The 12,334-nt window shown below is 40.3% G+C and overlaps 1 protein-coding gene across 2 annotated transcripts in view; it reads right to left on the bottom strand.

Annotated features, from left to right (window-relative positions):
• dennd2b (DENN domain containing 2B) overlaps positions 1 to 12,334 on the bottom strand; it is a 90,197-nt gene that overhangs the window by 62,353 nt on the left and 15,510 nt on the right. For both annotated transcript variants that reach the window (XM_041786404.1, XM_041786396.1), the window contains exon 2: positions 1,402 to 1,500. In XM_041786404.1, the coding sequence (XP_041642338.1) occupies positions 1,402 to 1,475 (74 nt within the window). In that variant the 5' untranslated portion in view covers positions 1,476 to 1,500. The remainder of the gene's footprint in view (positions 1 to 1,401; positions 1,501 to 12,334) is intronic.

Genomic DNA, 12,334 nt, shown 5'->3' with positions numbered 1-12,334 from the left:
ACACAAAAACCAGCACCTTTACTATAATAGTTCAACATATGTGAACTTTATCACCCGTCAGCACTTTCATATTATTAACAGTCCGGTTTATATTTGATTATTTGCTAACTTGTTTGATAAAATTATGTATTCAGTGAAACTGCTTCTTTGATGTTTAAAACTTTTCTTCTGCCTTGTCAGCATGTTTTATGTTACAAAAACATCTCTCTGGATTGCTTTTGTTGTTGGTTGTCATCTTTAAGATGCAGCACACTTCAAGGTGTGACAGGTAAGACAGAAGATGCTTTAAATGATGCATTTCCTTTTATTCAAAATCACAGAACACCACTGAGTTTTGTTTGCCTTACTTTGTGTTGTTTACTCCACCACATAGTTGTGTGAAGAATTCATTTGTCCTGTCATTTTTTTATTTTGGAGAAATATTTAGTGGCATTACGCAGAAAATGTCTCTCCATCTGTTAAAACCTAGATCAGCAAAGCATTGTGGTCTCGCAATCTTTTTATGAAATCTGTAAGAATTTTGGGAAATGTGAGCCCACATGGACAGCAATTTATAAGAAAATTAAGTTATCTACATCGTAATATTAAGATTAAGACTGACATTTGTGTGGTTTGCCACTTCCAGCACTCCTAATATACTCCATGAGTAATTATAGAGAGCAGCTGCCAAAGGGGACTTTATGTTTCATGGTGTGAGAAAAAAAAAGCTCTGAGTCTTTAGCTCTACTTCCTCACGGCACAGAGATGAGGCAGAACTTTAACATCTAAGTAAGCAATAAAACATGTTTCAGTAAAAGTAAATGTACGCTTTCCCACAATGATCTTGCTTAAAATGAGCCATAGGGTCATCATAAGGTGTAGAGCAGACCACATGTCTACATCTGTGATGTACAACTGGTACATGTGATCACCGAATGAGACAAAATCTTCCCTCACCGGTTGTTCTTTTCCTTTCTGGTCAAATAAAGAGCTTGATAAAAACAGTCAGGACAATAAGCTGTAAGAATGAACAGTCTAGATATCACATATCATTCCCAAAGTTTGTTATTCTCTCTCAGCAGGACACTGTCAGCTCTCAACATGCTAACACAAGCTCTGTTCAGTACTCACAGCTCAGAGCTGGATGGGGCCCTCGTCCTGGATACACGATCCTGCTTGCTAAACCTTTGAAAGTCTTATCATGACTGACAATCACTGATGGCTCTTTCCATGAGCGAAGAAGCATATAAATACAACTACAGACTGTTCATTCACTAGTAGATGGATCAAATCTGATGAGCTGTTTCTCTTTCGAATTTATGCAGAAGAAGGCATACGAGCAGATGAGGAATCTGAAAGAAAACTATGTGACTGGGAGTGCACATCAATCTGCTCACTCCTCCTGTCCTTGGTGTCACTGACCTGTCAGGGACGTCCCGTGGCGCTTTACCCCCTCCTGCACGAGGCACAGCCTTCGAACTCTTGTTGGCTGTCATGTCGGTCAGCAAACCCCCCGCTCACCTGAGGACAAGGATGTGAAAGAAAAACACGATTTAATAACTGCAATTCACAAATAATGTGAAAAATAAGCCCTCATCATTTTTTTAATGTAAAGATTATTTGGGGGGCTTTATGCCTTTATTTAGGCAGGAGTGATGAAGAGAGACAGGGGATATGGGGAGAAAGTGTAGGGGGAAAACATGCAACAAACAGTGCAGAGACCTGAAATCAACCCCATGACTGGTGTGTTGAGGACTATACCCCCTGCACCTGGCACCTTCTCTACCCACAAAGCTAAACTGCACCCTTTTTAGTTTGTTTTAAGGTGTTATTATTTGCTTTTTATGCCTTTACTTCAAGAGAGGAGGACAGTGGATAAAGTCAGGAACAGGAATGAGAGAGTGGGGTAGAGACATTTGGGAAAGGAGCTGGGTGTTCCACATGGGGTGCTACCTAACCACCAGGCCATCTGCACCCAGTTTGTTTGGGTTTTATGGGTGATTTAAGGAAATTACACTCTAAGAACAGGTTAATGCTACAACATTGCATGTATAAAGACCTTGCAATTTTACAAAAGGGTCATATCTTGTTGCAAACATGTACTTAAATTTGGTTTTACATCAAATAAACTATCCTTTAAGACCAAGACAAGGACTATGAGTGTTAGCTAGTCAGCTCAAGTTATCCGACTTTAATTTGCAGCCTTGCCCACCACCTTAATGCTGATTTGACACTGCTTGACTCCAAAAAACAAACCGTGTCCAATTATATGATTTTCATAAAGAAATTTTAGACCTTATCCCTACAGTTGATGTAATCTTGACCTGATTTGAAAAGCCTTAACCATACACTTTGTAATCACAGATAAACATTGGAGCAGAGTAAAATGGTTACAATTGCATATGAAATCTCTTCATTTGGCAAGCTCACACAAAAATCCTACAAAGTATGTCACTGAACCACAGATGACTTATTAAGTTTTGAGTGTCAACACTGCAGATCAATTTCAACAAACCTAGAGCAAGAGGAAAAACTAACGCAGCATGTCGGTAACACATCGATTTACAAATGTCTGTTTTCACAACAACAGAACTAGTTTAGTGCCAGAAAGCACTCAGCTGACATCTTTAAACAAGGTCATTATGTTGGTTTGACCTACAGCCAGAGTCATAACTGATATTGCCGCTAAGCCTACTGATTGTTCATGCTGCACAAACTGTGAGACTAAAAGGATTAAAACCGGCAACTTTGATGTGTCAGAGGTTTTCAGGTTTTACAGGTGCTATGTAGCTACGCTCTGTTTGGTAATACAGATTTAATCGAGGTAACTTCAACTATCATGGTGTTTGCAGGACAGCACTTCATCAAAACATGTCCATTTCTAGAGGCTATAGAAGTTTAATAAATAACAAATGAAAGAGCAGATTCTTATACAGGGGAAAAAAAAAAAAGAGAGTATTCCTTAGTGGTATTCAGTGCAGCTCCATTAAATAGAATTCCTACACCCACAAATGACAGATTCATAATCTGATGATCAGTTTTTTTATGAACAAAGCTGTATGTTAAAAAAAAAATATATGAAAAGGATCACACTTGTTTCTAGTGAGCACTATTAACACTGTAACTCAAAAATAAACATGCCAGTGCTCTCTGGTGGACAAACAATGGGATGGAGACAGTGGTTATCATTTACCAAACACACCTAACAAATTGGCATCTCTGTAATAATTTGTTTTCATGGTCAGCTGACATATGCACAAATATCATTTTATCTCCTGGCATCAGCATCAGACTGGCCAAAATAAATACTCATTTTTTAATAAATATATATACTCAGTTGGTTTTCTATTGATTTGTCAGTTTATACTTCTTCCTACTCCTTTTCGCTCATGTAAACTGAGATGCTTAAGAATTTGTAGATGCAAGTTAGTTTTGTCTAGTTTTCCTTTCTTGATGTTCACTTATTTGTATTTTTTAACTGTTTTTAAGTTGACATTTGCATGATCAAAATAAAGATATCAATCAGTCTATTGATTTATTCCTCTTGATATATTCTAGAATAGTGGTTCCCAAAGTGGGGGTCAGGACCCCTAAGGGGGTTGCGAGACAGTCAAAAGGGTCCCAGGATGCTTTCTAAAAAACAACGAAAAGTTTTATAGGATTGAAAATCATGAATTTTATTATTTATCATAAAGAATATTGTTGAAATAAGTTCATTTAAAATTAAAAACGGAGTTATCAAGTGATATTTGTGCTTAAATGTCAGTAAAAGTTATGAAAACTACCTAAAATGCAAGTTTTGTACATGATGCTTTCTGCAACATTGTGCACTTTTTCCCTTTAAGGTGGAGGCCCCTGATCTGTGACGCAGTTATTTTGGGAGTCACAGGCTTAAAAGTTTGGGAACCCCTGTTCTAGAAGTAACTCAGTCATCTTAAGCCTTATTATTCACACCTGACAAGCATCTTAACCACATCACCTGACTCATATCCTCCTAATTCAGTGGGCTGCAATTGCCAGCTCAGCTATGCACTCTGGTTTTCAGCCCACCTCCACCCAAGCATCCACCTGTAGGCTCTGACAGGGGGTTAAAGATGTTATCTCATCACTCCTCTCTACATGTAAATCTGGGAGGAGTGATGAAATTAGAGCCTAAAGCCAAATAAATACAATGCTGCCATAATAAATGCTTGAACAATTAGAAACATGAGATGACGGACTGAAATGTTGTTTTCTGCAAAACTTATTTTCAGTACTATCCAATATGAAAATAACAGATATAGTACTGTTTAAAGCATATGGTATCAAAAAGTATGAAATATTCAAAATTTTAACAACCCTAGTAGAAACATGGCCAAGAATCATGGGGCAACCTACTAGAGAAGGACAGCCTCTCTCTGCAGAAATACAAAGGACTTAGCAGATACACTCCGACTCGGGCCAGTTGGCCTGCACCATGTTGAAGCATGAAATGTCCAGGCCTTCCAGTCCTCTGCTTGCCTTCACTCACATTGCTCTTGACCCAACTGGGCCTGAGCACAGATATGTCACATTATAAAATGACACACGCTGTTTTCAAGAAGCATGGTCTCAGAGTCAGTACAATAAAGAAGTACACTGGCATCATGACAGTAACTTAACTCACTTTGTAGCTCATTTCAAGTTGTTTTGGTCAGATACAGCTCTCTATTGCTCCAGCATTATTTAAAATGACTTTCAGTATTGGGATATGTCCATGTTGCACACCCATGCTTGTGCTTGCATGAGCAATCATACCATGCTGAAGCACACCTTCTCCATCTGTGCCAGGGCCAAGGAATGACTGCACTTTAGCCTGATACAGCAATCTGGTCAACAAACTGAGTACGCTACAAGCTGCCTAGTATGAGTGTGTCCTTGGGCTTTAAAAAAACATGCCTGTGATTTCTGAATGCAATATTTGGTCCTTTAAGCATGCTCTTACTCATGTGCTGTTCTTTGGTTAAGTTTCATTTAACATCTTGTAGCCAGGGAAAAGCCTTAATAGTATAAAAAACTGTGAAGGCATTTCAATGGTATTTCCTGAGATTAATCTCAAATCAGAGCAGCAGTTGGTTAAATGTTCCTTTCACTTTAAACAGAGGGTCACTGGCCCCTTAAATCACTGTGTAAAATGTAGCGTTGACCCTTCAAAGAGCTTGAAGTGATTGTTCTGGTGCATAAAGAGGTTAAAAGCTGATCCCTGGAGATCAGAGGTGGAGGATGGGAGGGTGCTTGGCAGCTTGGCTTGTTTACAGGAAGCTGTTGTATGAAGTGGCCAGCCAACCAGTAGTGGAGCTGAGTCCTATAGAGACAGATGAGGAGAGAGAGGAGCATTCCTGCTGTCAGCTATTTCCTGTCACTGTGTGGACTGTGCGAAGAGGATGGGCATGCATCATTACTTAGATCAGACTCAGAGAATGACTGTATCCTGAACTGCTTATGACCATCCAGTGTTTCTTTTAAAGAGCTGGAAAAGTTGATGAGAACCATAAGATTATGACTTTATGATATATTTCTTTAATCTAGGCAGTCTTGTAGGAATTAAACAGGGAGTGAAGAGTTCACTAGTGCTATACCTGTTGAACAGGAAATTAATATCTCTCAATATGCAAACACATCACATATGGTTTTTGCTATTGACTGTTTTATTAATATGGACAGCATGTCTCTTCTCCTTCCCTTGTATAAAGTGAAGCTAAAATACCCCATCAGGTGCTCAGGTTAGGTATTGGAGCATAAGCCAATTCATCACTTGGCTGCATCAACCTTGGTCCTGTACAGCTCTGGCCTCCTGAAAAGCATTCTCCAGGCCTGCACCAGCCTCAACCATGACACTATACAACACACATGGTCACCCACTGGGTCCTGGGCACCCAGTATGCAGTGAGCTGGATAAGGCTTTGGAAAGCATGGAAAGTGTCTGTAAAAGCACGGCTGCCATTGCTGTATTCCCTTCTCATCCCCGCTATCCTGAGCACATCAGCATTAGACACACGGCCTTGTAAACAATACCCCAAAACATGCTGAAGAGAAGTTGTCACAAAGGAGTCCAGTCAGCGTTTGTGGCCATTACTCAACTTCAAAGTCTACTCACAGAGTCGGTGAGTAGAGATCAACAGGTGCTGACCGTAGAATTAACCCTACACTGCCCCTTCCACTGACCAAAGCAAACATTTGACCAAGCATTAAAAAGTCAAACGTCCCACAGGTTCAGGCACTAAAGACCCAGAGGTTAGGTTGCATCCCATGTACAAAAGCTACAGTCCTTCAACTGGGCAGCCTGGGTTCAAGCCTGCAGTTCCTTTTCTGCATGTCATTCCCCCCTCTTTCTTTCTCTCTCTCATTCCCTAACCAATCCAATGTTCTGTCAGCAAGATAAAACAGGAAAGGGCTTGCACTTTAAAACACTTAGCTACCTATTCAGTCTTTTTAAATCAAGTAACTATTTTCCTAAACCTACTTTGGTTAAGGAACACTTTCACATAAATCAGCATTACAAGTAAGGATGTTCCTGAGCATCTATTTCCCTTTGGCTAAACGCTCATTTAAATTCCGTTTAACCGACTAGTCTAAAGTGGAGAAAATCCCTGCAAAACAGTCAAATTCATCCCAGGGTCATTGTGTCAGTGGGTGTGATGTTAGCCTGATATACTCTCTACAGCATTGCTAACATTAAAAGCTAGCGCCGCCAGCCTTCGTTCTTCTTTGCAGATTAATATCGTGCTTCGATGTGTGGCCTCTCCTCACTTTGGGTGAGTAGTTACACATGAGTTAAACCCTCGACAGCCTACATACCACTTCATTTCCATTTACCACTTTAAAAAACTGTCATACCGATCTGTTCCTGCTACACATTAAATGCTAAGCCACCACTGAGCTTCTCATATTTACATCCAGTGCAGTTCAGACAGGAAAACAGCAGCCATTAACTACAGCTACAGCGGCCTCTAGTGGCAGGAGGTTCAATACAGTTTAAAAGAGCATTATAGACTGGGATTTGAGGCCTGTGTTTGAAAAAAATGATAGGCAATTACTTTAACCGACTTGTAAATCCCACGTCGGCTAATTAGATAAACAAATTTAACAGTTTTACTGATTAACTGTGCACATCTCTAGTTAAAGGTACTATCAACCACATATAGTTTGACCCATGTCCCATCTGTTAGCATGGAGACGGTGGCACACTATATTGCCAAAAGTATTCACTCACCCATCCAAATAATTGAAATCAGGTGTTCCAATCACTTCCATGGCCACAGGTGTATAAAATCAAGCACCTAGGCATGCAGACTATTTCTACAAACATTTGTGAAAGAATGAGTCGCTCTCAGGAGCTCAGTGAATTCCAGTGTGGTACTGTGATAGGATGCCACCTGTGCAACAAGTCTAGTCGTGAAATTTCCTCACTCCTAAATATTCCACAGTCAACTGTCAGAGGTAATATAACAAAGTGGAATTGATTGGGAACGACAGCAACTCAACCATGAAGAGGTAGGCCACATAAAATGAAAGAGCTGAGTCAGCGGATGCAGAGGCGCATAGTGCGTAGAGGTCACCAACTTTCTGCAGAGTCAATCGCTACAGACCTCCAAACTTCATGTGGCCTTCAGATTAGCTCAAGAACAGTGCGTAGAGACCTTCATGGAATGGGTTTCCATGGCTGAGCAGCTGCATCCAAGCCATACATCACCAAGTGCAATGCAAAGCGTCAGATGCAGTGGTGTAAAGCACGCCGCCACTGGACTCTAGAGCAGTGGAGATACATTCTCTGGAGTGACAAACTGCACTTCTCCATCTGGCAATCTGATGGACGAGTCTGGGTTTGGTGGTTGCCAGGAGAACAGTACTTGCCTGACTGCATTGTGCCAAGTGTAAAGTTTGGTGGAGGGGGGATTATGGTGTGGGGTTGGTTTTCAGGATCTGGGCTTGGCCCCTTAGTTCCAGTGAAAGAAACTCTGAATGCTTCAGCATACCAAGAAGTTTTGGACAATTCCATGCTCCCAACTTTGTGGGAACAGTTTGGGGATGGCCCCTTCCTGTTCCAACATGACTATGCACCAGTGCACAAAGCAAGGTCCATAAATACACGGCTGAGAGAGTTTGGTTTGGATGAACATGACTGGCCAGCACAGAGTCCTGACCTCAACCTGACAGAACACCTTTAGGATGAATTAGAGCAGAGACTGAGAGCCAGGCCTTCTCCTCCAACATCAGTGTGTGACCTCACAAATGTGCTTCTGGAAAAAAGTTGAAGCTGTTATAGCTGCAAAGGGTTGACCGACGTCATATTAAACCCTATAGATTAAGAACGAGATGTCACTTAAGTTCATATGCGATTCAAGGCAGGTGAGCAAATACTTTTGGCAATATAGTGTAATTATGAGCTATTCTGCAGCCGTTCAGTAGAGGGAGCTCCAAATGCTTTGGCTTCACTCCCTGGACCTCCTGTTGCTTTGTCCATCTTAATAAAAGGCCTTTGGTCTCTGTAAAAACACAACCTTTGCTAATTTAGTTAACGGTTGTACTGAGAGTCATGAAAACACTTTTGGAAAACACAGTGGAAAGAAAATTAGTTAAATAATTTTTCCATAATTGCATGATTAAATGAAACAAATCATTCTGGGAAGCTAAAACACCAAGGAGATTAAGACCAAAATAAGCAGATCTTGAGAAATACAATCTCTTATATTAATCTAAATGAAAGCAAACCAAAAAATCACATGTTTACATAAAACTGAGACACACAGGCAGCTGAATATTATTTTACAGTTATACCTGCAGAAACAAGTCTGTTTGTTTTGGAGCTGAAATGCAATATTCTCTCTGATTAGCTCTCTCTCTAATTGAAAACATGAAGCTGCAGTCATTTCAATTTGTAACACTCTCAATCAAACATACAATATTTAAAAACACTGTAATCAGCTGCCAGAAGCAAAGAATAATTAACTATTTCCATTTATAATAATACGGCTCAACACACTTGCACATAAAGTTGAGAGCAACCTTTATTTGTATATATTTCTTTTTTAATTTCTTTTTGATGCACTGGGAGGTTACAGAAATGGGTCAGACAGGCTCAAAATGGACACAGCCGTGTAAACATTGAGGCGTTAGCTAACTGACTTCCTGAGGCCTGATAGCATCTCTCTACACAAAATAAGCAGCTGTAAACAAGCAGTGCTGAGAAAACTCTGGAGAACCTTTAAAGTGCATTCAACCAGATTGTAGACGAGTTTTCTCCTGAGATTTCTGAGCCAAAGGGAAGCTAACAGTCAACTGCAACGAGTTGATGGGAGGTGTTCTTGAGGTTTTGATGACAGCTGTGACGTTGGTGTTAAAATGTTTGGTGCTGAACAGAATGAGACGAGGTGCAGACAGATGCAAGTATGGACACGTTGACCTTAAGGTCAAATTTGTTTATGGAACATTTTGTTGCTGTTTGTGTCCAAATTTCACATGGGGTTATGCTAAAATATTCTCAACTGAAAACATGTCAAATCATGATAGTTCCTGTAGGGCGCTTAAAGTAGACTGCGTCACTAACTACTTCCTATCATATTACTTTTTCTAAATGAATGAAGCGACAACAGCTCGCTAGTTCAGGCAGACAACTTGACCTGTGTGTCATTATTTTATCTGCTAACTCTGCCACTGCCAGCCCTGCCCTGCAACAGTACTGCAGTCTTCTTTACAACCCCACCACCTCTTCTGCGTCCACCTGTAGGCTCCAGGATTGGGTTAGGTACTATCTCATAATAACTCCTCAAATTCTGCATGTAAAATATGCAAGGAGTGATGAGGCCAGAGCCTGTACAAATGAGATTTTGCTGCTGCAGCAATAAACATTTTTCACTATGCCAGTTGTCTGACTGAATAGGTGATTTACAGTAAAAAATATGATGCAAGTATGTAACCGAATACGTGAAGACTAAACAGGTGGATGTTCATGAAGCCGTTTGATCTCACTGTTGATGATTGCCATTGAAAATTTGACTGATTAACACAGTGCAGTGACACACAAGCAAGTATGGGAGGAAGTACTCTGGCAGCATATCATGTCTAAACACACCCATTGTTACAACACCATAAACCTGTGATGTCTTTATTGCATGTCATTGTATAATCACAGGACACACAACTACACAGGCCTATTCAGTCACACACATTAGCACTTCTAGAAAATTACACTGGCTCCAAAACCACAAATATACACCTTCCAACTCCTGATCCGTAGCTTTAGCTACTATTTTTTCTGTCCAGCTCCGTCACATAAGGAGAAGTTAAAAGCTTTCTTTTCACGTTTCTTGTTTGAACACTACTGCATCAACTCAAAACAGAGATTAAAACTTCTATGAGGTTTCCCTTTGACTTCATCTTCAAATTTAAACCCTAAAAGCCAAGCTGTCACTTTAAATACTCAACACCATCATCTTAATGACCTACTTTGAGTCATTTCAGAGTTTTTCCTGCTTTTGTCGTGTCCATAAAAGTACTAATTGATTAGAGGCACATATCACTGGCGCATATTTTCCTTAGCAACAAGAGAAGATCATAAAAGGAGGCGAGCACAGCGTCTCCATTAGACTGAAGGGCTTGAATAAAGAGCTCTTTGTGTTCAGTGTGTCCTTGAGAGGGAGATGTGGTTAAAAAGTAAGTCTTTTATCAGCTGTGTGTGATGTGTGTGTGTGAAAGGGAGAAGGTCTTTTAGGTAAACATCTTTCAAAACGCACACGTCCTTGGCACTGTCACATTTGACAGATCATCTGATACACAGTTCACTGCACTACATGAAGGAATGTACTAATATTTGGTCAATCCATCAGTCTGCGGCTGCATTCAAAATATTAAAGAATGTTTTCACAGGAGTCAGGCAGCAACACCTGCATCACATGCCAAAGGTTTCCTTTTCATTCAGTAAAGACCTAAGAAATTCTCTGCACCTGGCACCTGAAGTTCAGTGAATGATATAATCTTGGAATTTAATGACGTCTTTATGGTCAAACTAAGATCTGTGTTAATCCTGAAATCTACAGAAGCAACTTCCATAAAAGAGGCTAATAAAGTCATTTTCAGTCTAATGCTTCTCTGCTGTTTCTGGCTGAACTGTTCCTCATTTTCTGCTTATTATTAACCTGACTTCAAAGTTTTTTAGAAACTCCAGAACATTGCACACAGCCAAGAAGCTATGCTGAAAAGGAAGAAAGAAAATCTCTGCAAATTCTCAACTCTTTCCACATGTCACATCGCACTGGCAGGCTTGAGCCCACACACTGATACACCAAATTGTTTGAATATCTGCAGAGAGAACAGTTCTGTCTACTACAGACAAAAAAGGGGTTTGAGATGAGCCAGATCATGTTAAACCAAGCATCACAGGAGTAGATGTGGCGGTGGAACACAGGTCTACAGATGCATTGTACATGGGAGATTTACATGCATAAAAACTTGCTTCATATAGGCATAAATTTCTCCCTAAACACTGCTGTGTTCTGCTAAATCTGCAAATAACCCACCGTCTCTGGATAACAGTGTAAGCCTGACAGCTTTAATGTGCCTCCCTATAAAAGAAACCACCAAGGTTGATGCTACTGGCACTTGCACACAGTCATACCTATATAATAACCCTGGCTCTCTACCAAATGCTGCCACTGTACAGCTCTGCAGACCAGGTGGAACCAATTCTCACATCTTTTTTTACTTCCTCTTTTAGCCGTTTCAGCTCCTTTTTTATTTTCAGACTGATCATGGCATATTTTCTCTTTGTGGAAAAGCAAAAAAACCCCTTCTGTGTAACCTAGATATGAGTATGCACAGCTGCAGAGGCAGGCATGTGGAAAACGGGCTTATATCCATCTGAGCTGCAGCAGGAGGGCCAGTGTGTCACGGAGCTGACCTCTGACACACAGTTTGACTCTTCAGACGACATAAATAAGATTAAATGGATGCTTGTTAGACTCAGCCTTAGAGTCAGGGATCAGCTTAACTAACAAAACAATAACAAGTTTTACATCACCTATGCTGTTGCTCTTGTTCTTGTTCATGAGAGCAGCTGTCAGTGTTTGTTAGCCTCCAGCAGGTACAAAACATGAAGCTGCTAGTGCTGTGTAATTAAAGGAGATTCTGTTCTTATTGCAATATTAGCACTGGCAGGAAACACGTTGCAAAAGTCTGAATTTATCCACAGAACAAAAGAAATAAATCTTTTAAAAATGCAGGTTGGAGCACATCATGGGCTCAAATAAGTGAAGTGTAAAAACTCCATGGCACTCTGTTGTAAACATTTAAAATGCTTTTATTTTCATGGCGTACTTCAAAGTGTTTTTCTTCCTCATGA

The sequence above is a fragment of the Cheilinus undulatus genome, linkage group 1 (assembly GCF_018320785.1).
Source record: "Cheilinus undulatus linkage group 1, ASM1832078v1, whole genome shotgun sequence".
Lineage (NCBI taxonomy): Eukaryota > Metazoa > Chordata > Actinopteri > Labriformes > Labridae > Cheilinus > Cheilinus undulatus.
The sequence above is the reverse complement of the archived record's forward strand: the minus strand, read 5'-3'. Positions and strand labels throughout refer to the sequence as shown.